We start from the raw sequence: 27,503 nt of genomic DNA, 5'->3' as shown, positions 1-27,503 counted from the left end.
TACAGATGGGAGTTTGATACATCTAATATATATATATATATATATATATATATATATATATATATATATATATATATATATATATATAATACAAATTGCTAAAATACCTTAATTTTCTAACTTTAATTTTTACAAAAGAATGTGACATTCTTTGGCGCAATACTAGATAAGGACAGATCTGACTAGAAACGAACAACCGTGTATATATTAAATGTATTTAAAATTCATAAAAATAATAACAAATGGTTCACCATGTTTTAGAATGGGTAACACTAGCAAGAAGCTGGCAGCGAAATGTACCCTCCTGACCAAAGAGGAACAGAAGTACGTTGCGGCAACCTTCCGAGCGGCCAGCAAGAACTCTGAGAAAATTCGTGAGGAGGATCTCATCGTGAGTGGCAAACTAGACGCAGTGTCCTTGGAAGTGTGTTCATTTTTTTTTCATTTTATGTTTTTTTTACCCTCTTGTGTTAGTGACAATGAGAGAAAAAGGTTTTAGATATTGAAACTCTTTTTTTAGCACCTTATAAGTTTATCATTTTGATTAGATGATGCAAATCTTAAAAAAAAAACAAGTTTGCCTTAGATCATGCAACTGAAGTAAAACCTACAAAATATTCTCTCTCTTTCTATCTTCACCGTTTTATATCTCTTATATATCTTCTCTTATATATTCTTAATAGAAGACTACGATGTACAATGAACAACATTTACAATTTGCTTTTTTACAAATATTAATCTTAAATTACACAGTTTAATTTACGTGAGCACTTCAATTATCACTATTAATCAATATTAAAATTGGTAAAATATTAATGTACACTGCATATAAAGTAATACAGATATTTCTTTCTTATCCATTAAAAATATTTTAAAAAAAATTGTACAATTTTTTTAATATTCAAAATTTAAAATATGTATTTTACAAACATGTCACTAGCACAAGTTTTACAAACATTACATGCAAATATTTCAATTATTTTTGCATTGAAAATTAAGGAAATTAAAAGATAAAAGTCTTTTTCTTTTTTATATACAAGAAAAATATATTCAGTAAATTGTATGTAATGTTTATTGTGTGTATTAATTTTGTGATTTTAATTTTAATTTCTTTGTTCCTTTTTTCCGTCCGTTATAAGTTGACTTACTCGTATATTCATTTTGTTTTCATTTATTAATTATGACAGCTTTAGCTTTTATTTTTAAATGTTACTTGTTTTGTTATATTTAACATGGGGGAAAGGTTGTATATAACTTTTTTATGTTTACTTTTGTTTGAGTGATAATAATGACTTTGTTATGTTTTACTCTATTTAATTAGGTTTTGTTGATACTTGATCTTCTTAGATCTTAGCAGATCATCTATGATATTCTATATGAGATTCTTGAAATGTAATAGCTGATAAAGATTTACGAAATTGTCATTACCATTGAAATGTGTGTCGTGTGTGTGTGTGGATTGTCCTAGCAGGCCCAAGGGCCTGTCTGAGTACGTGGTTAGTGGTTCACCTCCTTACATGCGCTTTCTTAATCGGCGCACTTACCCTCCGGATCACGTTAGGTTAACCCTAAAGGGCAAAGGACCCCGGGGTCCTTCGCCCTTTAGGGTTTTCGCCAGGTTTAAAATAATTCAGAAATAATTCATGTTGATATTAAACTACTTAGTACTATCATTTGCCCTGAGAGGGTGTCGAAGTCGTTACTATAATAACTCACTGTAAACAATGAACCGTCAAAAACACGACTAAGACTTTATATTTAACTAGCTGTTCGCGCGATTTCGTTCGCGATATCATAGATAGATATAATAAATAATAAATAATAAATACAAGATAAAATAACGTCACCACGAGAATCATCTCTAAAGTATCTTCTTTGAATCAACAATATGTGACAGGTAGTATTGACGGTCTCTCTTGATATTTACCTAACACTAAACAATAACACATGAGTTCACGTTATTTTTGGCGTAAACTTGTGGAGGCCTATGTCCAGCAGTGGACTGTATAGGCTGTAATGATTGATTGAAACAAAAAATTCTCAAGACATCGCAACAGGTGAAAATTCTGGGGTAAATTATTAGTAGGACCTCAAAAAGGGAGATTATAATATAACCGATGGAAAGTTGCGTGTTAAGTACCTTATCGCTTTCAATTAGCACAACAATCTGATTAACAATAATGTACACTATAAAAGAAAGCCATTGCGTTTGATTTGACATAATTGTGTTTGGAGGCAAACGAAGAAAAACCGACTGCAATTATATCGATAAGTAATACAACGTAGGTAGACGAAAAAATATTCAAGTAAATACGCATTATCAAAGATTACTCCAAAAGTTGTAATCAGATCTCGATGAAATTTAAATGTGACCACATGATAAGCATCGGCTTTCGATTAAATTAAAAATCATTAAAATCGGTACACCCAGTAAAAAGCTATGCGGATTTTCGAGAGTTTCCCTCGATTTCTTTGGGATGGAAACGAGGGATACCTCCTTTCCAACAAAAAAAGAATTATTAAAATCGGTTCATAAACGACGGAGTTATCCCCGAACATACTTAATTTTTTTTTTTATATATTAATGTATTTTTATGCATAAAAAAAAATATTATCATTCTGCACTCCTCATATTTATTAAAAATTTAGTAAAAAGGGATACAAAGTTTTTGTTTCACGTATTAATATATAGATAACCTATTATTTAGTAAAATTTTATTAAAATCTGTTCAATAGTTTATCTTGTTTGAGAAACAAACGTCCATTCAAAATGTCGCATTTATAATAGTAGTAAAGTCACAGATCGCTTCAGCAATAGCAAATAATAATAATATCAAAAATAATAATAATATAAATAATAGAAAAAAAACTGCGGCCAGAAAGCTTGGCATCTTAAATAAGGTTAAGCGATATTTCACGCCTGGACAGCTTCTAACGCTGTATAAAGCACAAATCCGATCGTGCATGGAATATTGCAGTCACTTGTGGTATGGCTCAGCTAAATATCAACTTGCCACACTGGACTCAGTGGAACGCAGAGCCAAGCGGCTAATCGATAACGCCAGTTTGGTGGAATCTCTTTACACTCTGGCTCACCGAAGAAAAGTTGCCAGTCTAACGGTCTTTTACAGATTGTACTTTGGGGAGTGTGCCCTGGAGCTGCACGAGCTCATACCCCTATCTCCTTTCTTCCATCGGACTTTTAGACGTACCGCAGGCTTTCATCCCTACCTGATTGATATACCCTTAATTCCCTCCCGGCGTCTGTATTTCCGAGTTCATACAACCCGAACATGTTTAAAGCGCGAGTGAACAGGCTTCTTCTGGGCGAGCTCGCTCCATCTTCGACCTCGTCTCTGCTCTAGAGCTAGACTGGGGTATATACAACATATATATATATATATATATATATATACATATATATATATATATATATATATATATATATATATACAACATATTGTATATATATATATTTTTTTTTTTAAATATACATATAGGTACTTTATTGCACTAAAAAGAATATACAGAAAATTAGATGTGTTGTTAATGGCAAAGATGGACTTAAATTAATTTTTAGTGTTAAGCTCTTCAGACGAGCGAGACGTGTACGTGTTTTGCTTTCTATGATTGTTGGTTATTAGACACATAGTTGCTGGACATAACCATTGATTCGTCATTATGCTGAACAAAGTCAGTATAGACCATCCTTTCCCAAAATAGTCCAGGTGGATCCCAGGGGTCCACGGGAGATTCGACGGGGGTCTACGTTTGCGTGACCAAAAAATGGGGTTCACAAATATATTTTCCCTCCACCCGATTATTTTATCGTATTTGAAATGGCTGAACTAAAAAAATCAGCCCATAAATTTCATTACTTTGATCCGTAACCCATGGGGTGGCCAATCAAAATGGACCAATGTAACTACAGGGGTCCACGGAATCAGCAAAATTTTTGAAGTGGTCTGTAAGAAAAAATATTTGGAAACCTCTGGTCTAGACGTTAAATTAGAGTTTCTAAGTATGAAGTGTGTGCTTATCAGCCTCTATTCATGATATTTTATGTATTCGTTCAATGATATATTTCAAAGAAAGATGAGCGTTGGTTCTACTGATGATACTATGCAATCATAATGTCCACTTTATTATTAAAAATAAGAAAATAATTTAGAAAAAAAAACTACTACACAGTCAAAATAATATTTTTTATGTGACGTGTTCTTACAATATAGCACACTATTTTGAAGACTAGATAGTTCATGATAAACTACGTAAGCTAATTTTCACCAATAAGTTTAAGAACACTCGCGTCCGCGTCATCGCGGTCTATTACCTTAGAATTTCCTTAGAACTCTTTTTATATATATATAATTAGGTCGGCAAACAAGCGTACGGCTCACCTGATGGTAAGCAATTACCGTAGCTTATAGACGCCTGCAACACCAGAAGTATCGAAAGCGCGTTGCCGACCCCATCCCCTAACTATGGATATGTGTAACTATGAGTAAAGATCTCTATCAGGTATTTATGATAATTGATAACCGGGACCGAGGGCTAACGCACGGTGGAGAGATCCACAAAAGCAGACATTCAAAACCTCAAAGAAATATTTGCACAAATCCATCCCGAGAAGACATCGAACCCGTAAACCGTCGGTGTTTTAGGTGATTGCTCGCACCACCAGAGACGTGAGGTTTTTTATATTTGTAAATTTACTTAATTCAGCAGTAGTAGGACGAACTAGTGTTGTTAATACATTATTTGTTACACATACATACATTCAAGTTAGAACTATTTACTATTATTCAAGTTATGAAAAGTTTTCTCCTCTATATTGCTACGTGTTAAAAAATTGTTTGCTGGGTTAGAGAGACACCCACAACTCCTAACACGAGACACAAGAGAGAGAGAGTAATAAAATCCTACAGAAACTTAATCTTCTTTTTCAACAACTCACAAAATCAACTTACACTTCAGCAAAGCTTAAACCTATAAGAACTACAATGACTCACCCACAATAAATTGCACTCAGCTCTTAAGACGGCGAGAGAATCTAACCCAAAAAAAGAAAAGAGCAAAAAGCAAAAGCAAAAAACACTCGCCCTGAGGCTTATATACCCTAGCATACCCCGCGCGTCGCGACACAACTACCCCCTAAGGTGAACCGCGACGTAATACAATACGAGGGTATTCCAAAATTAAATCAGTCGCCTAGAAAAAGTAAATAGCAACGCTAATGCATAACTGTGCTATTATACATCAGCAGGAACGAAACCAGGCGCTATTAAAAATATATGCTACAATATACAGGAATTTGAAAATATTTGAGTATTAAAAAACGTTGAAAGCAAGTAAAGACTGTATTTTATTTCTAGTTCTTCCAAGAATATGTGCTAGCCACTTCATAGCCGCGTGTATTGTTCTAGTTTGTTTATAGCATCCAGAGTAATTTAGAACACTATGTTAGTAAAGTACTAAACATTGAAACTAAATTTAATTTACACGTTTTCATACTGAGTCGTCTGGTACATAATTATTGCTTTTTTTATGAAGTAATTAATCCTTGAGCCGAGTTTACGTTCCGAGATTAGTTTTAATTAAATTTATCAAAATATTCCGTAACATGAAACGGTATTAGTCGTTATTTTGTGGATAATGTTCAGAAAGTCTTGCCTTGGGTAGCTTAGCCGATTTTAGGAATGTTTTTATCGAGGAACATTGGTGTTGTTCCTCTTGTAAAAAACGCTCCTCAAAATGCAGTAAAATGCGGTCCATGCTAAACTTCAAGATAACTTACAGATGGGATTTATCAGTAGGATATAAAATAGGGCTTGAACGTATAGTCCTCTCACGAACTTCGATAGACAATAAATTAGACATAGTAAGAACGTCGATAACATAAATTTAGTAACATAGCATACCTGTTATTTGGAAAAAGGATTACAAAAGATAATTAACGGTGTGTCTCTATCATGTCTATATCATCTATGATTCTCGGATTTCCTACAAGTTTTTTTTATATAACTAGGTCGGCAAACAAGCGCACGGTTCACATTATGGTAAGCGATTACCGTAGTTTATAGACGCCCGCAACACCAGAAGCATTGCTTTACCGACCCTATCCCCAATCCCCCCAGTAGCTCTGGTCACCTTACTCACCAACAGGAACACAATACTGCTTGGAAACAGTATTATATAGCTGTGATCTTCTGTATGGGCGAGGTCCTACCCAAATCGGGCTGCTCCATATGTTGAGCAGGAAATTTCCTGATGTACCCTCATCACATCATCATCACAGCAGCCTACCTCACCTAATGATGATGTACCCTACCTCAGTTAAATCTGTTTGCACCCCTTTTTACGAAAATTGCGCGGACGAAGGAGTATGAAATTTCGCACACTTATAGTTTCTATAAAGAAGGCGTGCAGAATGCTAATATTTTTTTAAAGTATCTATAAAAACACATTATATCAATAAAAAAAAAACACTACACAAACTACCATATATTAGACACATACACGCATATATACTCTTTTGTTTATTATCTAATATATAAAATTCTCGTGTCGCGGTGTTTGTAGTTAAACTCCTCCGAAACGGCTTGACCGATTCTCATGAAATTTTGGGTGCATATTGGGTAGGTCTGAGAATCGAACAACATCTATTTTTCACCCCGCTAAATGTTAAGGGTAGTCCAACCCTAATTTTTTTTTAATTTTTAGATAAATTATTTATTTTTTATTTTATTATGATTTGGCGTTGAAAAATACATAAAATCTTAAATTTTCACCCTTCTACCACCTACCCTTATTTTTAAATAGCGTTTAGCGCCAAGACAACGTTTGCCGAGTCAGCTAGTAATATTATAGAAGTAGTTTGACAACAGAACCTTAATAATGTTCAAACTTATAAGTTAAATTAAATATGGTCGAATTTCGACCAATGGGCGACCACTAGTAATATTAATTGTATCAGAAATATATCTCGGTATTAAGCCAAAACTTAGTGAGATTAAAGCCGGTAGCAAGATTGTTAAAATTTATGTTCTTTGTTAAAAAAAAAATTAAAATAAGTGTAATTATGTAGTCGTGATTAGTATTGATACACACGAGATCACGCCATTTTTGGCGCGAACTTGTGGAGGCATATGTCCAGCTGTGGACTGCAATAGGCTGAAGTGATGATGATGATGAGTGATGAATTAATATTAGTAAATTTTGTAATAGTCTTAAGACTTTATTTATATAGGCGATTATTATTCTCATATACCCGATGACACATGAGTTCACGTTATTTTTGGCGTAAACTTGTGGAGGCCTATGTCCAGCAGTGGACTGTGTAGGCTGTAATGAATGATACCCGATATTTCGGCAACGTTAAAGACGCCATGGTGGTGCGACTCGTACCGAGTATAAAGGAACCTGTTTTTTTTTCCTTTTTATATAAAGTTATGTACACAGACTTATTATGCCCGTGCTTTTGTTATTCCAATTTTTAGTTTTGTTAGTGATCGTTTACTTGGTACACTACTGCAGCTTACATCAAAGCAGCAAAGGAATCTGTTGGCATGCTTTAAAACTTGTCTCATTAGTTGCAGTTTTCAATATTTACAGCAATGAATTTGTAATTATTTAATGTTTAGGCACATTGTTGTCGCTAAATCAGGCGTCTCGAAAGTACCAGTTAGTTTCTGAGAATAGTTATTTTGGTTAGCTACAAATCCTTGACTTCCTCTTAATGGTTTTCGACCGAAGAGCTTATGGTAAAAAGGAACTGCGCTTTTGTTTACGTGATTTTATCGTCGGTTGTATTTACCATAATCCATAATTATATTGTTTTAGGTATTAGGTTAGTTTTACCAATTCATCCCAAAAACATTCTACGTATAAAATTTGTAAAAAGGTGAAAGGATTTTTCTAGACGTGCTCGTAGGTACACATATACCGACGGTAATCTACGAGTTTCTGTAAGTTTAGGTGTGTCTATATTAGTCTAAGATCCGAACCTAAGTCGACATTCACCGTATAATGAAACGTGTACTAAATCAAATAGTACACTAAAAAATATATCGCGAATTGGTTGGTAATATATGTGTGTAATTCAAATCATTTGTCATATGTTAAAACATTAAATTTTGGTGAGGTCAATATTTTAATTTTAACCATATGTAAATGGCTGGAAGAAATGGCTAATTAGCCATAAGTCCGCCCATTGTACTTCACTGTTTGTAACTATCTTTATGCTTTGTTTGTAATATATTTGTGGTGTACAATAAAGTATAAAATAAATAAATAAATATGTAAAAACTAACTTTGATAGTATTGCTTCAGACCACGGGCATATTAGCGTTTCTCAAACTTATTCGTTTTTTCATCCGACTTCAAAAAAGGGAGGAGGTTACTCAATTCGACCGTATATACATATATTTTTTTTTGTATGTTCGAGGATAACTCCGTCGTTTATGAACCGATTTTAATAATTCTTTTTTTGTTGGAAAGGACATATCCCTCGTTTGGTACTATGATAAGGAAACCAGGATCTGATGATGGGTCCCAGGGTCCCAGAGAAATCGAGGGAAACTTTCGAAAATCCGCATAACTTTTTTCTGGGTGTACCGATTTTAATGATTTTTAATTTAATCGAAAGCCGATGTTTATCATGGGGTCACATTTAAATTTCATCGAGATCTGATTACAACTTTTGGAGTAATCTTTGATAATGCGTATTTACTTGACTATTTTTTCGTCTTCCTACGTTGTATTACTTGTCAATATAATTGAAGTCGGTTTTTCTTCGTTTGCCTGCAAACACCATTATTAATATTTGACTAGCATTAACGTCAATTTAGAGCATATCTTTCCTTTCTTTATAAAGGGTGAAGGATGACGCCGTACAAACAGACCCACTATGTCCTCTAAAGTAACGATGCACTGTCGCATATTCTAAATAAAATAAATCTACTCAGGTAGGGCATAGCAGTAGTTTTTTTTGGTCCATAATTTGGAGCAGCCTGACTGCGTAAACACCTCAACCATACAATCTGGGGATATGGGGTAGTTGACAATTGACAGCCAAATAATATTGCTCTCAAGTGGTATTGTGTTCCTGTTGTAAGGTAGCCAGAGCTTCTGAGGAGATTCGAAGTTAGGTCGGCAACGCCCTTGCGATGCTTCTGATATTTCAGGCGTCCATAGGCTACGGTAATCGGTTATAATAATACCGTCAGACGGAACAAGAAAAAAAATCGTGAATATATAAAATATTATATATTTTTGCAATATTATGTACATATTTTTTTCTTCATAAGTAAAACGTAAATATGTATTCATATGCAAATCTGGTCGCTAACTTTAAATTGATTTTAATTAGAAGAAATTCAAAATTCTAGTCAATTGTAAACATAATTACTTTACATAATTATAGCGTTCATCTGTTATCTTTATTTCATCCACCTGATTTCATCGTCATATCTGCCCACACCTACCGTTATTGCGTAGGTATTCACGTGACTGAATCTTTCATACGGGTAATAAATAATTTTATGAATTCCTCAGTTCTAAGTAATTTGAAACAAATGAGTATCATGAGGTGGGTAGACAGTAAAAAACTACCCCAATGACATTATTATTTAATGGATAAATCACGAACTATATGTTTATTACTAGTAATCCTTGATTTTTCAATTTTTTTTATTTTAATTTTAATGAGTTTCTCTCAGACAAGCGGTTCAGTGCGTTACGAAGCCATATGACATGATGGGTCATAAAGCGAACAGTACTGCCGTACGTAAAATAAGAAGAAATTTTGAAATTATTTTCAAAATAAATCGCCAAAATCATGTCGCTTATATTTTAGCACCTAATCGTTACATTACCTTGCCTAAACGTTATTTCTCGTCCCGCCAGATCGTTAAATGATCAATTTACAAAACGAACTGCTCAGTTATCCTTGGATTATTTGTACGTTTTGATTTACGGCCCCGAGCCGAGTGGTAAACTTCGTTAAAAGTTAAAATAGACGCGCGATCGATCGTGAGATTGAACAATAGCACTGTGTTAGCACCTTGTTTACTCGGGAAGTGAGATCTGAGGTTAGGTGATCATTTGTCATAAACTTTGGTTAAAAATTAGTGTTTACGCAGTTTGAAATATTTTTTGTATATATATTTTTCTATCCCTGTTTCCTTCGTCACGCCACAACTTGTTTACTAACACACTCATCTTCTTATATATAAAATTCTCGTATCACAATGTTCGTTAAAATACTCCTCCGGAACGGGTGGACAGATTTTTATGAAATTTTGTGTGCATATTGGATAGATCTAGAAATCGGCCAACATCTATTTTTCATACCCCTAAGTTGTAAAGGGGGGGGGGGGAATATGGGGGTTAATAACATACATAGCAAAACAACATTTGCGGGATGAGCTAGTTTTTATATAGTATTTCGATATTTTGTGTAAGTTTCTTACGAAGTGAATTTTTAGGAAAATAGACTCTTTTTAAAAATTCACGTACTTGACAGTTCGACATACTCGTATAAGGAATGTCTATCAAGTCAACGAGTACATTAAGAAATGTAGAGTAATGGTGTCGACAATTAGAAGGCAATAATTTTGTTGTTCTGTTGTCTGCCGTCGGTTTTGTTACTCACTATGAGAAAATGTCCGTGTTTATTAAATTGTTTCTGATTTAACTATGTGCATGTTGATCACTTCACCATATCTCGGTCAGCACGTAAATCTGTACAGACCGGGTCCATATTGCTTTCAATATACCTGATAATCATCGTTACTTTTATTAGGGAAAATATTTGTCAATCCATAGTGCAGCAGCGTGGAATAAAGTACCAACCCTCCTAATTGGGCATAGATGGTTAAAGTTAAATTTGGTATAGTTTTTGTTGGACTAGGGTACATCATATATCTTGCTTAAAATCTGGAGCCGACTGGAGAAAGTACCTCAACTTTACAGAAGATCACAGCTACATAATACTGAATTGTAGTAGTGTTGTATTTTTTTTTTTTTTTGTTAATTGAAGTGGCCAAAGCTCCTGTGGAGTATGAGTAGGCAGGGTGTTGCAAGTGTCTATAAGCTACAGTATAACTTACCATCAGGGGCTTTGGACTATGCATCATGAGTCGATGGCTTGTTTTCCGATCTAGTCCTATAAAAAAAGTTAATGTTTTAAAAATTTCTACTAACTCTCATAGGCTCTGTTGAAGGGTTGGTTAATTTTTTTTTTGCTCAGAAATGTGAAATTCCAATTCAACGAGGTTACTGGCACTCTTAACCCCATTCTTTGTGGTCGTAACTTGACACCAACTGCAAATAAGTATTAAATATACATAATATATATGAGAATGTAATTTTTATTGAAAATAAATGTGGAATATGAACAGTAATCTAATATTACATTTTTTACCCCAACGGCGACGAAATTGATTTCATTAGTAAAATTTTATTTCTATACCCTACACGTGTTTTATTCACAATGTGTCTTTAGATATAAGAACTTAGATTACATATGTGTAAAAATCAATAAGTTTTGTTAAGATTATTGTGTTTATTCGCAAGTGAAAAGAGCCAACATCAATTTACATCGATTAATATAACATAGGCAGTCGAAAAAAATAATCACATGCGCATTATTAAAGATAATTCGAAAATTAATTGTCAGATCAGTATACAAAATAAAAATTTAGGAGGTAACAAACACATGAAAAATACAGTCGAATTAAGAACATCTTCCTTTTTTTTTATATTTACGTTTTATCTTTTTACGATTATCTAAATCTGTAAACCAATCTTAAAAAACGAAAATAAAAAGGTATTACCAAATTCAGAATACTCTCGTTTTTTAAGCGACTTAAAAAAAGAAGCGGCTTTTAATTCAACTATTTTTTATCTGTGTTACCTCTAACTTTTCACTGGGTGGTAGTGGTAGGTTGAAAAAATTGAAGAGTATAATCAGCCGCTGTGTATGGCATTTGTGAACTACGAGAAACCCTTTGATAGGGCTATTCTGGATTCTCTGCGAAGTTGACCATATCGACTGGCCATATATCGAGGTACTGAGATGTATGTATGTACGCCCAAAAGCTTAAAGTCGCTCAGCGTACAATGAAACGGGCTATTGTTGTGGTCTCTCAAAGATAGGACCAGAAATTAGACTTTCCGCTAGAGACTGAAAGTAACCGACATAACCCACAGAATTAGCAAGTTGAAGTGGCTCTGGGCTAGTCACCTGTGTCGCAGGAGGGATGGCTTCTGTAGTGGACATGTCCTGGAGTGTAGACCGTGTTTAGGCAAACGCATTGTGGGATGTCCTCAGGCCCGCTAGACAAACGGTCTACGTAAGATTGCCGGTGGAGGCTGGATGAGGATTACGGTTAACCGGGATGCTTGGCACGAACCTGGGAAGGCCTATGTCTAGCAGTAGACTGCGATAGGCTGAAGTGACTCATTTTTTTACCAAAAAATTTATCTCTCAAACAAACGGAAATCATTAGAAATCCACAATATCCAACCACTATGAAGACTACAAAAACTAGATAGTACGTCGATGCAGGTAAAACCGCACGGAGTATCTAGTTTCAAATATAAATACAAGGTTTATGACACAGTTTACCTTCTCCGTGTCAATATTTCCCGGCTAAAATAGTGCGAACTGTGGGGGTGTACACCCCTGCGTGGTCACTTAATAAAATTAATGTCTGTATACGCGCCAGAAAGCCCCGCCCGACGTCATTCTTCAATTTCTGATTGATTTACATATCGTTAGCGAACTAAGTACACAAACTAACTTAACTGACCGTATATGTGGGTTACTGTTGTACTGTACTAGTGAACTTGTAATGTCTATCTTTTATTTATAAGTTAACGGGATGAATTTTGACAATATTTCTGAAACAACATAATGTACTAATTGGTCTCTAGTTCAATTCACTAGTAGTCGTAACATCCGGCGTTTTAAAACGATTACCTGCATTGCTGATTGAAGTGGTTGTCAAAATTCATGTAATAACTTGTATAATTTGAAAGAAATTATGAAAAGTGCATTCTATGTGACTATTATCTAAAATAAAGCAACTTTACAGTATAACCTTTGTCTGGTTTTATAAAATGCCACAAAAGATAGTTACCCACCAATAGAAAATATACAAGACTAGCTGACCTGGCGAACTTTGTACCGCCTTCTTTATTTTTTTCTTAAATATAATAATTAATATATCAAAATAAAATATAGCCTATCTTTCAAGTTGGATCGAACTGCACATGGTGTGCGAATTTTATTATAATCGGTTAAGTGGTTTAGGAGTCCATTGAGGACAAACATTGTGACACGAGATTTATATATATTATTAAGATTATACTTTATTATTTTTTTCCATAAATCTAAAAATATTGGATATCTTACTTTTTTAATTTTTTTTATCCAACTAGATAGGCAAACAAGCGTACGGCTCACATGATGGTAAGCAATTACCCTAGCTTATAGACATCTTCAACACTAGAAAGTTTACAAGCGTATTGCCGACCCTATTGACCCCGGGAGCTCTGGTCACCTTACCAACAGGAACGCAACACTGCTTGAAAATAGTGTTATTTTGCTGTGATCTTCTGTTAGGTCGAGGTACTATCCCAGTCGTGCTGCTCCATAGTTTGACCAGGAAATTTTCCACTGTACCCTACCTCAGTTAATATAAACCTGCAGCGTAAAGGCCTTTGCGCTATAGTATTATTATTTATGTATTTTCTAAAATCTCCTGCGTTATAATATATTGAGTTTCCGCAAAGCAGGATCTGTACCTAAATATAATATCAAAAGCTCCATCTCAAGGTCCATTCTGACTAATCGATTCTTATTTAGGAGCTGTTTCAAATCAAATATAAATTAACCACAAAATTATAAACAGTTGTTGCAGCTGACGTCACTGCGGTCAGCCTGGCAATGGTTTAGAACAATCAAACGGGATGATTGATTTACCAGATTCCCGTCAAAACCAGACGTGACCCATTTGTCGATTGCCGTGTTGAACTGTGGCGGCTCTAGAAACAATTGGTGGTTTCGTATTTGATCGAATTGTCCAGAATGTGTAGGCGATGTATATGGGGTCACTAGTTATAGATTATTAGTCGCTAACTGTATCCTAATATTATGCTGATTATGTTGTATTAATAAAAACTAGTGGTCGTCCAGTGGTCGAAGTTCGACCATAATTAATTTAAATTATAAGTTAGAATGTTAAATAAAAGAGTACATATGTGTGTTGTGTGTCAAATACATGGTAGTGTGTGTAATTTTTTTTTAATTTAATGTTTTTTGTATGCAGAATTAAAAAAAATGTAGCATTCTGCACTTTTTCTTTATATAAACTATAAGTGTGCGAAATGTCACACTCCTCCGCTTGCGTCATTTTTCTAAAGAGGGGTACAAAGTTTTTGCTTCACGTATTAATATATAGAAATATATATAATGGTAATTTCGTGGATGTTTCGAGATAAAAGCGAACTATCTGTATTCAAATTTAAAATGTGGTAGTATAAAATCATCCAAATTTCAAATGTATATTCATAAATTACATTAAGGAACCTCCATCTTTCTAATAGATTTTCTCTTAAAAAAAATGACTTTTACGATTTTACTACATTTGTTTATAGAATACTTTTAAACAAAGACTCTAATAATGTTGATTTATCAAGATGAAACTGATACCAAATTTTAACTTAGACTTCCAGGAACCCAAAAACCTGTATCCTATTTCTTGCAGTAGATTTTAGATAATGATAGATAAACAAAGTAACCATAAATTTAAAAAAAATGATTTTTTTTGGCTTCTACTGCTCTCACTAAAACTAATAAAATTTCTCGCTGCTCTGTAAAGGCACATATAGTCCATTTTTTCCAAAATACTTTTCATGTACTATCATCGACTGGTTACAGTTTTGTTGGAAGGTCATTAATCTAATTTAGGTATGCATTAAAACTATAATAAAACCAAATTAAAGCATACAAATTTCGCAAACAAAATGTTTTATACAAAGCAGATGATTGGACATATCGGCAAGACAAACTGCAGGTATGTTAAATCACTAATGGAAGCATAAATTAATCGTTTAGATGTAAACATATCTACGGAATCTTTGGTAACCGATACATTTGTTTATTTTCACGGTGAACAATGGAAAAAAATGTTGGGCTATCGGTTGCTAGGCCTTGGATCGAGCGGTACGTGGTTAGAATTATTAAATGGAATTAGGTGACCTTTGGATATACCAATTGTTTTTCTGGGTCCATATGTTGGCGTTTAATTGGCTGCTTCTTTTCTCGTATCACTGCTAAATTGGACTGCAATTTAAATTGGATTTAAGTATTGAAAAAATGGTTTAAATACAATAATGTAAAAAAGGAAGGAAAAATAAGTCAATTAAATCTCGCATATATAAGACCACAAGACAAGTCTTATGAATATTAAAAAATCATCAAAAACGGTACCTACGCCCCAAGAAGTTATGAGGTAACGCTAGTGTATCCTTGTGGGTCTCTCCACCGTGCCTCAGAGAGCACGTTAAGCCGTCGGTGCCGGTTGTTATCATGTACACCTGAAAGCAATCGTTACTCATAGTAGAGAACTTATCCGCCAACCCGCATTGGCGCAGCGTGGCGGAATAAATAAATAAATAAACGCTTCACACTCAACGGCCCCCAGTAGGATTTTCTCCTGTGTTGGGGGTCCGGAATCCTTGATCCTTCTCCTACACAGGGAAAGAGGCCTATGCCCAGCAATGGGATATTACAGGCTGAAGCTTTACTGTAGTGTGCATAGTCTTATTGAGTACTCAATAATCAATTCTGTTTTAAAATTCAGTCAAAAAATGTCTTAATTTTACTTCATAAGTCTTTGGACTTCGTGGCCAAAGTACACCATGCAGTTAATCTATTGTTATGAACTAAGATTGAAGAAAACCACACCACTAACGTAAATATTTGCTCCCGTGAATTTTTTTATGCCGATATCCAGGCTCGATTCTTCTGGTGAATGAATTTTATAGGAATGCTTTTAACAAATGAAATGTTATGGTTTGTAAATTGATTAAATGTTATTAATAGACGTTTTTAAATGGAGCATGTACAAACAATTCGCAAATTTATTGGATTTTTACATTTAAAAAAGAGCTGAACGGAGAAAAATCTTTTGGTCTAGATATAATTGTTCATTTTATTATATAGGAGTTAAATATAAATTTCAAACTACTTCAAACGTGCAAAAGGTCCTTCTAACTGCAATTCGTACTTTTAATCTTGGGAGTACTTTTTATTTTCTTTAATTCTTTCTTTCTTAATTTATGATATTAACATTTTCTAATTTGATAAACTCAGTAATTGTTTATGAAATTCAGAAATTCAATAATACATGCCATAGAATTGAGAAACACTATGTTACAGACTTTGTTCGTGATTATACTTCATTTAGGCTTTCATTCCATCCCAAAGGAACCACGGACTTCTGGATAAAAATTGCCCAATGCTTGGTGTGTGGACTCAAATCAAGCCAAGCTTTATTCAAATTTATTCAATAGTACCAGATTGTTGCGCAACCCAGATACTGATTGACAGATAGACAAAGAAATACCGTTTTAGCTCCAGTGTTGTTTATAGAGTAACATAAAAAAATATTTTACACAATTAGACTTTTTACTGTTTTATTTTGGATATAGATTTTAATAACGCAGATTAAAATTAAATTTTGCATTCGATACTACAATAACTAATATATTTACGTACATATTACTTATAGGTAATTGCTAGTATTTTTGACAGGATATCTGTAGCGTGTCAGGCGTGTACCAATCGATACTCAGTTGATAACTTTATCTTATTCAAGTGTTTAATGTTTATGATAAAATGCTAATAAATTATCTACCTACCTGCTTCGTATTGATTTGATATACTGCCGCTTTGAGTTGAATTCTCAAATTTTAAAAAACTCACATTCACTCACTTCAGCCTATAGCCGTCCACTGTTGGAAATAAGCTCCCCAACCTTGAGCCAGACATCCCGGTTTTCCGCAATCCTCGTCCAGCCTACATCGGCAATCTTAGCCGGGAATAGTGGGGCTGCCGGGAAGTGAGAGCCGAAATTTATGGCGCGAGCTCATAGCGGTTTTCCCATAGTCACCACGTTGGGCAGGCGGGTTGGTGACCGCGGGGCTGGCTTTGTCGCACCGAAGATGCTGCTCCCCGTCTTCGGCTTGTGTATTTCAAAGCCAGCATTTAGATGGTTATCCCGCCATCGGTCGGTTTTATAAGGTCCAAGGAGGTAGTGGAACTGTGTTATCCCTTAGTCGCCTCTTACGACACCCACGGTAAGAGAGGGAGTGGCTATACTCTTTACTGTAGTAACCACACAGCAAAATTCTCAAAAAAAGAATGAATGATGATTTCTTAATACATCTGTTTCTTCGTCAATACGTTTGTATATAATATTAGGATTGTTTATGTCTGACTACGGCGTAATGGTCACAGCAAAGGCTGATGTGCTAGGTCGCGGTTCGATCAACGGACATGATAAATATTTGTAAATCGTCAATCAGATTAAATAGCTATATTCAAGGAGGCTTCAAATTTTTCAGGATGTTTATCGTAGTCTGGGTTTTTGTGCTTCTATGGACCTTCGGTACAGGTTTTATATTTTATCGACCATTTTATTACTTTTATATTAAACTACCTGTACCCTGCGCGCGTTGCCACGCTCTTTTTTTGGTCGTACCAACTCAACCTTTGTGGACTCAGCACTTTGCTGAAGATCATAACACGATCAAATGCATAGTTTACGATTCTATAACGGACATACAAACAAACATTCATATATGTATGTATATATATATATATATATAGAAAACTAATTGTTTAATTTTCTGCCGATTCTTTTCGACACATAATAATACAAAAATATTTAGAAATCGACGTCGTCAAAACATCTCTAGATTAAAGAAACTTGTATATTTTTCAAAAAATATTTGATATCATAAAACAAGTTCTGCACGTGAACTAGATCACCATCAAGACTGAGTATAAACAATGTATTCTATGAAAACATTTTAACAGCGCGACCTGAATCATTTTTGATTAAATTACATAAACATTACGAAAATTTGACACGGAAAAATCGAATGCAGATTTAAGAATCTATAAATATGAGATGGTAATAATGCCAGAGAAGTCGTAAATTAAAGTACACAGAACCGAATCAGATTGTCAAAGTCCCAATTTTGAGCAAAAGCTTCTTCTACACGTAACAATTAAATTATTATAGTCATGAATCAATTATTGTAACCTAATCGAGTCCATACTTTTGTTCACCTAGTACAGACTTTTCGAAAATTTGTTGTTCCAATACATATATTTGGAAACGGAATGCTTAATATTAAGGAGACAATTACAGAATAACAATATAACAAATATATTGGCTAAGCCAAACATATTTATTTATAACTAGCTGTACCTGCAACTTCGTCCGCGTTGAATTAAAAAAACATACTGTTCAGTTCGCAGTTACAAAATAAATAAATTTCTCAAACAAAAGTAGCCTAAGTTACTCCTTATTACACCCGCTATCTACCTGTGAAAGTCCCGTCAAAATCGATGCAGCCGTGTCAGTGATTAGAAAATTTTTAAAAATGTTATTTTGGTATATGTACCGTGTATACATGCATATGGATTTAGTAAATAGCGGTTATTTTAATATTACAAACGGACGCTCCCATTTTATTTATATGTATACAGATGCTTAATAAACGTAAATATCACGTTTATCATCGTAATATCATGTTAGTTGTTTGTAATTTCGATTTCCCGATATTTCAGTAAGCAAGTGCCTAACCATGGTCACGGGTGCACTAAACACGTTTGATAGCTTTCAATATTTTTTTAATAAACAAGGTTAAGAAGCTATTTCGTAAAATATACTACGTGTAAAATTGTCTTGCTATTTATTGTTTTCTAATGTTTACTCGAATTTCACTCATTATAATGAAACAAATTTTTCGGATTTTATCGCAGTTTATTAAGTTTTTAACCGACTTCCAAAAAAGGAGGAGGTTCTCAATTCGACTGTATTTTTTTTTATGTATGTTACATCAGAACTTTTGACCGGGTAGACCGATTTCGACATTTTTTTTTTATCGAAAGATGGTGTGTGTCAATTCCCATTTAAATTTATTTGAGATCTAACAATAACTTTTCGAGTTATATCTAATAATGCGTTTTTACTTGACGCTTTTTTCGTCGACCTACGTTGTATTATACCGCATAACTTTCTACTGGATGTACCGATTTTAATAATTCTTTTTTTGTTGGAAAGGAGATATCCCTAGTTTGGTACCATGATAAGGAAACCAGGATCTGATGATAGGATCCCAGAGAAATCGAGGGAAACTCTCGAAAATCCGCAAGAACTTTTTACTGGGTCTACCGATTTTGATAATTTTTAATTTAATCGAAAGCTGATGTTTATCATGTGGTCACGTATAAATTTTATCGAGATCTGATAACTACTTTTTGAGTAATCTTTGATAACGCGTAGTTACTTGACTATTTTTTCGTCGATCTACGTTGTATTACTCTTCGATGTAATTGAAGTCGGTTTTTTTTCGTTTGCGAGCAAACACAATTATTTGAATGTCCGACGTTTCGGATAATTTACAGCAACCATGTTCATGGGAGTGCTTATTCTGTCTTATTACTTTCCTACGCGTCTACTAGAAGAAATATACACTATCCCTTATTTATTATAATTAGTAGGTTCAACTATTTTACCCTAGAAATAAAATAGAGAAACTGTAAATTTTACAAGACAAGAAGATTTATCGTTTTAGAAGATTTCAGAATTCTGACCCAAAAATAAATAATATGTTTTTGTTTACAGAAATTTTGGGGTCCGCAAATAGATCCAAGATTAGCGCAGTATCTGACCAACTTCTTGTTTGGTTCTGGACAGCAGAAAACGCCAACAGTTGATTTTAATAGATTTGCCGAATTGTATGTTTACAATGTTCGGGGTAAGTACGTTTTTAAGTAGGTTTTAGAAAATGAATAAATGTGTTCAGTTGGAAGTTAGCAACAAATGGCCAGTTTGCCCGAGTTATACCTGGAAGTTTTTCAAGATGATTGATTAACTAAAAATATGCTTATGAAATGCCAGCGGTTTCTGTTGTTTTTAAGTATTAATTCGAATGAATGAATGAATAAAAAAATACGTTATGGTAAAATTTTTAATTTGTTACAATTTAAACATCATTTAACGTTATTACTTTTTATGGGTTGGCGTTATTGTCATTTCGGCGACTTTGCGGACGTCATGGTCATAGACGATAGCCTAGATCAGGGATATCAAAGATACGGCCCGCGATCGCAATGTGTCTAAGGAAGTTTTAAAATGCTCACACAACATTTTTTTATTTGAATCTGTCCCGCCTACACATGCTAAATTTAATATATGGCGCTCTGCAAAATTGTGTTTGACACCCCTGGCCCTAGCTAGCCTTATACTCTTATAAGTAAAAGCATTGCCAATCATCGTAAAAGCTTAAATTCTTATATCATTCATATATTTTAAATTGTAATAAGATTTTTTAATACCTATCAAAATATTTGTGCAGGTACCGTAGAGGAGAGGATGATTGTCACGTACAATTGCCTCGGTATGGACTATAACGAGGATGTGGAACTGCCTTTCCAACTGCTAAAAGAGGTATACCTTTTTACTTGGTCTATTCTAGGTCAGATTTGGTCTATGGCTTTTAGGTGGTGATTGCTAGCGCGACCCCATCTCGCCCCACCCAGGTGGACGACTGCTCACACGTCACACGGTTTTTTAGGCAGTAGAAGTCTAACATAACCCTCTGGCGCCCCCGCGCCGTAGGGTATGAATGATGGATTTTCCCCACGTAAAAAAAAGGTCCAATGGCTCTTAGATTTTCAGTTGCAATCTTAACTCAAAAGTAGTATTTAGATTTGGATGACCTTTTTTAGACCACATAACTTTACATCATCATCATCATCATTTCAGCCGATCACAGTCCACTGCTGGACTTAGGCCTCCATAATTTCACGCCAAAAACGGCGTGAACTTGTGTGTTTTGCTCATAGTCACCACGCTGGGCAGACGGGTTGGTGACCGCAGGGTTGGCTTTGTCGCACCGAAAACGCTGCTGCCCGTCTTCGGCCTGTGTATTTCAAAGCCAGCAGTTGGATGGTTATCCCGCCATCGGTCGGCTTTGTAAGTTCCAAGGTGGCAGTGGAACTGCGTTATCCCTTAGTCGCCTCTTACGACACTCACGGGAAGAGAGGGGGTGGCTATATTCTTTACTACCGTAGCCACAAAGTTTACTTTATAACTTTACGTCTATGTCCATTAAATTTAACATGAATCATAAGTGATAAATTTGTTAAATCATGTCATCATTCAAAAAGTATCTGATCCTAATAATTCTAACACCATAATATTTTGTAAACTTCACTAAATTTTTCCTACAGTATTGTGAGAGCATCGTGTCCACATACATAAAGATACTGAAATCGTCATCATCGAAACGTGCAAGGACGTGGATAGAAAAGGGCTTTAGAGCTAACGCGTCTCATGTACAAGCCCTAGGGGAGGCGGTCGCCGCCTCTGTGGGGGGAGACCTAGACTCGCCCCAACATTGCACAGCCCAGCAATTGTCAAAATGGTGAGATTTGATTATCTATATCTGAACTAAGAAGGCAATTTTTTTTTTTTTTAATTCTGTAAATGTTAAGATGCGTTGGTCTACTTTTAAGAATAAATCATATACTAAAATAATGAGGCCTGAAGTGAACTCTGATTGTGAGATGTTTGTTGTAAGGCATTAGTGTCAGGATGTCTTGGTGGTAACAATCAAAACTGCTTCTTAACCAACATCCCACAAAGGAGGTTCTCAATTCGATTGTATTTTTTTTTATGTATTCTACTTCAGAAGCTTTTACGGGATGGACCAATTTCGATGATAATTTTTTTAATTGAAAGTTGGTGGTTGTCGTGTGGTACGATTTAAATTTAATCGAGATCTGACGAGTACTTTTCGAGTATATGTAATCACGTGTATTTTCTTGACTATTTTTTCGTCTACCTACGTTGTATTACTTGTCGATGTAATTGAAGTCGGATTTATTTTTCGTTTACGAGCAAACACAATTATTTACTAAGAAATAATATCGGATACAAGTAGTTGCAGAAAAAAATAGAAAATAAAAGAATGAAATAGTGTTTTTTTTTTTTTTTTTTTAAATAACGGCAGGTATTATTGATAGTGTTATTAAACAGCAATTAACTTTTTTTAGCGATAATCTTGGTAGCCTACAACACAAAATCATGAAACAAGATAAAAATAATTAAATTAAATATTCGATATCACTGCAAAAATAAATAAATAAATAAAATTTCAGGTTACAATCAAACATTCTGTTAAAACAAGTGGCAGAATTGGTGTACGTGAATTTGTATGGGATCAACAAAAGGGCAGGCGATGAGAGCCCGACGCCATTACCGCCGGCCGCACCGTCTTTACTACCAGGGCCCGAAGGTAGGGCCATTTTAAAAAAAAAGTTATATATTTTTATTTCATGCTTATCTACCAAGTAATTTTATTAGCAACATAGGTAAGGCTCCCATGCTATATGGTAGGAGGCTTTGGGCTAATGGGACGTTTACAGGATTATTGGCTTTCAAAGATTATAATTTAGTAAACATTAAGTAATGCTTATTAACTTCAATATCATAAAATGGGAACGTAAAATACCAAGTGGAAGCAATAATAATAATTAACGAAACTTGGACATTGGAAATGTTATTCTATATATTATGCGTCTTTTTGAATAGTCCTTAAATAAGTCACACAAACGCTTGTTATTGACGTTGAACGTATATTGTCAGTGCAATCCTTTGCCGGTTTTATTTTATTGCTATTTTTTCCAGCTTTAGGCAATATACTAAACTGACCTTTTATGCTGTCTTATTGTTTCTAGGTATAGTTACATTATTAGATAGATAGTTGACAGTATTTTTTTATAAGTGTAGAATTGGTTCTTATTCTTCTCTCCAGAATCTACATTTTGAATCAGGGGTAGTTTTACTTTAACTATAATTAATAAAATTTATTAAAAAGAAATATAATTTTAACTTATAAAATGACGATTTAAAGTGCTTTTGAGCCTACACGAATAAAGTAATTTTTATTTTAATATTTTATATTGTCTATTAGCAGATTTCATTTCTAATCTAATTTTTGACATTAACTTTTTTAAATATTCAGAATTAATACTAAAACATTAACCTAATCTTTCAACCTGTTTTTTTTTGGTGTAGATTCAATTCTGCAGAAATTATATTCGCTGTAACGTTTTTCTAGTACTTAGAATGAATACCAAGGTATCAGGCTAATTCCCTACGTCCATTCTTAGGTCTAGACCCAATGCCAGACTATCCAGCCTTCATCGACATGTCCCACATTGTTTGGATAAACGCCCATCTTCCTCAGAAGTATCAGCACAAGTGGCGCTTCTTATTCTCGACGCATATACATGGAGAATCGTTTTCTACTATGACAGGTAAAGTAAGATCTCATTAATATGGTGTAATGTTGCTTGGGTTTTCTGGAAGAAATGCCCCAATTGAACGTAAGTCCGCCTGTTGTACTAAATAATCTGTATCTTTCTTTAATAATATATTTGTGGTTTACAATAAAGTATAAATGAATAAAATGTATGTATGTTCCATCTAGTGGTAAGCGGTTAGTAAGCTAAACTACGACATACATGACAGTATTTCAAAGCAGTATTATTTAGCTGTGATCTTCTGTAAGGTTGAGGTACTACACCTATCGGGTAGGTCTAAATTTCTTGCTGTACCCTACCTTAATAACTTGGTGATGAAGTGAAAGAACGATATTGTCATTGTATATAATTTCATTGACACCAAACCAATGCAACAAATCAGTAGCGTGGTCACTACACCAAAATGCTGTTTATGATATTTTTGGAGTTCCAATGGACCTGTCATAGACTTAGAACTTTCTGGAAGAATAAATCTTCTAATATATAAAATTCTCGTGTCATGATGTTAAACATTGAACTCCTCCGAAGCGGCTCGACCGTTTTAATAAAATTTTGTGGGCATATCGGGTAGGTCTGAGAATCGGCCAACATCTATTTTTCATACCCCTAAGTTATAAAGGGGGGCGATTAAGCGGGTTAATAACATATATGACAAAGAAACGTTTGCGGGGTCAGCTAGTAGTATCTAAACGTGAAATAATTTTCTTTCTCCAGGTCGAATAATAGACCAGGGTCCCTCAGTTATAATCATCGAAGACTCCAGCGGTTACATATTCGGAGGCTTCGCTTCTGTATCTTGGGCTTTTGGTCCGAACTTTATCGGCACAGACGAAGCTTTTCTATTTACATGTGCCCCGAAAATGAGAGTTTATCCTGCCACTAACTACAATGATCACTATCAGTATATGAATCATCATACGAAGACTTTGCCCAATGGAATGGTGAGTATGGATTTTAGATTACTAGGTTTTATAGTATAGATTTTATAGTAAGTAATATAGTTAGCAACCACCTTGGAACTTAAAAAGCCGACCGGTGGCGGGATAACCATCGAACTGCTGGCTTTGAAATACACAGGCCGAAGACGGGCAGCAGCGTCTTCGGTGCGACAAAGCCAGTACTGCGGTCACCAACCCGTCTGCCCAGCGTGGTGACTATGGGCAAAACACATGAGTTCACGTTATTTTTGGCGTAAACTTATGGAGGCCTATGTCCAGCAGTGGACTGTATAGGCTGTAATGATAATGATGAATATAGTTAATTTTATTTTAAAAAAATTGTTTTTTGGCAAAGAATGTAGCCACCCCCCTCTTCCCGTGGGTCGTGGGAGGTGACTAAGGGATAACACAGTTCCACTACCACCTTGGACCTTAAACAGCCGACCGATGGCGGGATAACCATCCAACTGCTGGCTTTGAAATACACAGGCCGAAGACGGGCAGCAGCGTCTTCGGTGCGACAAAGCCAGCCCTGCGGTCACCAACCATGAGTTCACGCCATCTTTGGCGCGAACATGTGGAAGACTATATCCAGAAGTGGACTGCGATAGGCTTAAATGTGTGTGCCGAGCTACTCTACTGCGGATTGGTCGATGCTGCCTTAAGACGACCATAATAATGTTTGGAAGGAAATTTCAAATTTGTGACTTAGTGAGGTTTATACATAGCTCCTGTCAATAAACAGGAAAGGATTATTTTTTTTATGTTTAAATATTCTTAAAGGCAAAACCGATTAAAATAAACATTTCATTAAATGTTAATAACTGTAATAATAAATGTAAAATAACAATATATAATTGTGTCTTGTATTGTATTTGTTTCCCAAATAAAAATAAAATAATTAATCAATAGTGATATTGTTTCATTTCAGCTGATGGGAGGGCAGTTCCAATTCGGGGGTATCTGGGTAAATGCTGAGCCCTTTGGCGAGGGTTCGTCTGCGGAGTCCTGCAGTACATTCCGAGGGTACCGCCGCCTCAGTAGGGAGCCTTCCTTCCGTATCCGGAGCCTCGAGGTGTGGGGAGTGGGAGACAAGCCTGAGCGGGATAAGGATGAGGTATTTACGTGCAAATATACGTAGACGTACAATTTAAAACGTACAATATGACTCTTGATGACATGGTGTGAAGTTTTATTGAAATTGAAAAAATTACATCACTGCGGTTTTTAAAGCGAGTATGAGCTTTGATAATTGGTAACAGACATCCTTTTACAATGACAGAAATTATAGTCTCCAGATATGGTGTCAACTAGTAGATGTCAGTCTACCAATGATAAGAAAATAAAAAGTATCCCATCCTATATCCTTATCCTCTGTCCCTATACCCATCCAGGAAACGGAACTAGTGTCGAAAGGTAGCAGCATTCTCGCCACACACAAGTCGGAACGTAACTTCTTGAAGTTGATCGGAAAAACTCCAGCCAGTGACGGTTTCGCTGAAGTCAAAACAACTACATAGGTTATGATGTCCTGGTACTTTTATGAGAACCTTGATTAGTATTCGGATATTATCTTTCTATCCATATATACATGTGTGTGTGTGTGTGTGTGCGTGCGCACGTGTGTGTGTGTGTGTGCGTGCGCGCGTGTGTGTGTGCGCGTGTGTGTGTGTGTAAATAAAATTGAGGTGTCTGCCTGTGATTTCAAAATAACTGTGACTTTCAAGTTGATATACAGTCGACTCTCGTTAATTCGAAACTCAGGGGACTCGAAAAATACTACGAATTATCGAGTGGTCGAAATATCAAATGGTTTCGAAATTATTGAGAGAAAATAAATAAAACTTCGAGTTATTAAGTGTTGATCAATTATTACATACAAATTTATTAAGTGCTATTCTTTAACAATGACAAAGTCACCTTTCTTCCTACCTCCCTCTCCTTTTTCGATTTACTTCTTCTTTTCAGCAATCGTCAAGCATTTATACTTTTTAGGACTCATAACTAACACAAACTTTTAATTTTTATACAACGAAAGAGTAAATAAAAAAAAGACTCGTGTACGATGATACATGTATTTACAAGTTTGAACTTGTCTCGAAATGTACCTACTTACAAGCTTTCTGTTTCTTTCTCTCTGCAACTTTGAATTGTCGAGTGTTTGACGCCGATGAGTTCGAATTAGCGCGTCGTTTTGTTTCGTGGCAATGGTTTTTTCGTTCGAATTACCAAGTGTATAAAAATGTATTGATTTAATTCGAAATATCAAGAGATTTTTGTAGGGAACTCGTGATGACTTTGAATTATAGAGAGGATCGAATTATCGCACGTTTGAATTAACGAGAGTCGACTGTAGTTATTTACACAATACTAAAACAGAAACAATCGATTTTAAAGTTTTTGCTGTGTCTTTATGTTTTGCCCGGGCTAATCTCCGGTACGGTTGAACCGATTTCTATGAGACTTGAACTGAACGATAGAGGAGATTATGGGTCAACTTATAAGCTACTTTTTATCACGAAATAGATATAATGTAAAGGCAACATATATTTCCCATAATTCCCATGAGTGTCCAGATACAATCTCCTTATATATACTCCATATTCTTATTATTATTATCGTATTATGTAGTATTTAAATAGTATAGTATTTATTTATTTAGGGCACAGTTGAATATATCCTGGTAATATAACATTGGTAATTCTAGAAATTTCGATTATTTAGTAAAATTTTATATAATCTGTGTTTAAATTAATTTGTAACAAATGACATCAAGTGAACATGGTTCGGTAAATAATAAAATGTTTAAAACGCAGGATGAACGCGACTTGAGCGTTCTAGATACGAATCTAGAAGCGAAGGCCATATTAGATATGGCTGGACGGACTCGCCACAGTGAGGGCATCAGGGAACCACCGCCTTTATAA

At 34.9% G+C, this 27,503-nt stretch overlaps 1 protein-coding gene across 1 annotated transcript; it reads left to right on the top strand.

Moving 5' to 3' along the window:
• The first annotated feature begins 262 nt into the window (after positions 1–262).
• On the top strand, positions 263–27,503 carry LOC123665627 (MTOR-associated protein MEAK7). Its single transcript, XM_045599901.1, has 9 exons — positions 263–424; positions 19,932–20,064; positions 20,665–20,756; positions 21,542–21,735; positions 22,472–22,608; positions 23,486–23,632; positions 24,353–24,579; positions 25,508–25,693; positions 27,393–27,503. Exons 1-9 carry the CDS (start codon positions 263–265, stop codon positions 27,501–27,503), a joined length of 1,389 nt encoding a protein of 462 aa, XP_045455857.1.

Source organism: Melitaea cinxia, chromosome 24, assembly GCF_905220565.1.
Source record: "Melitaea cinxia chromosome 24, ilMelCinx1.1, whole genome shotgun sequence".
Lineage (NCBI taxonomy): Eukaryota > Metazoa > Arthropoda > Insecta > Lepidoptera > Nymphalidae > Melitaea > Melitaea cinxia.
The sequence above is the reverse complement of the archived record's forward strand: the minus strand, read 5'-3'. Positions and strand labels throughout refer to the sequence as shown.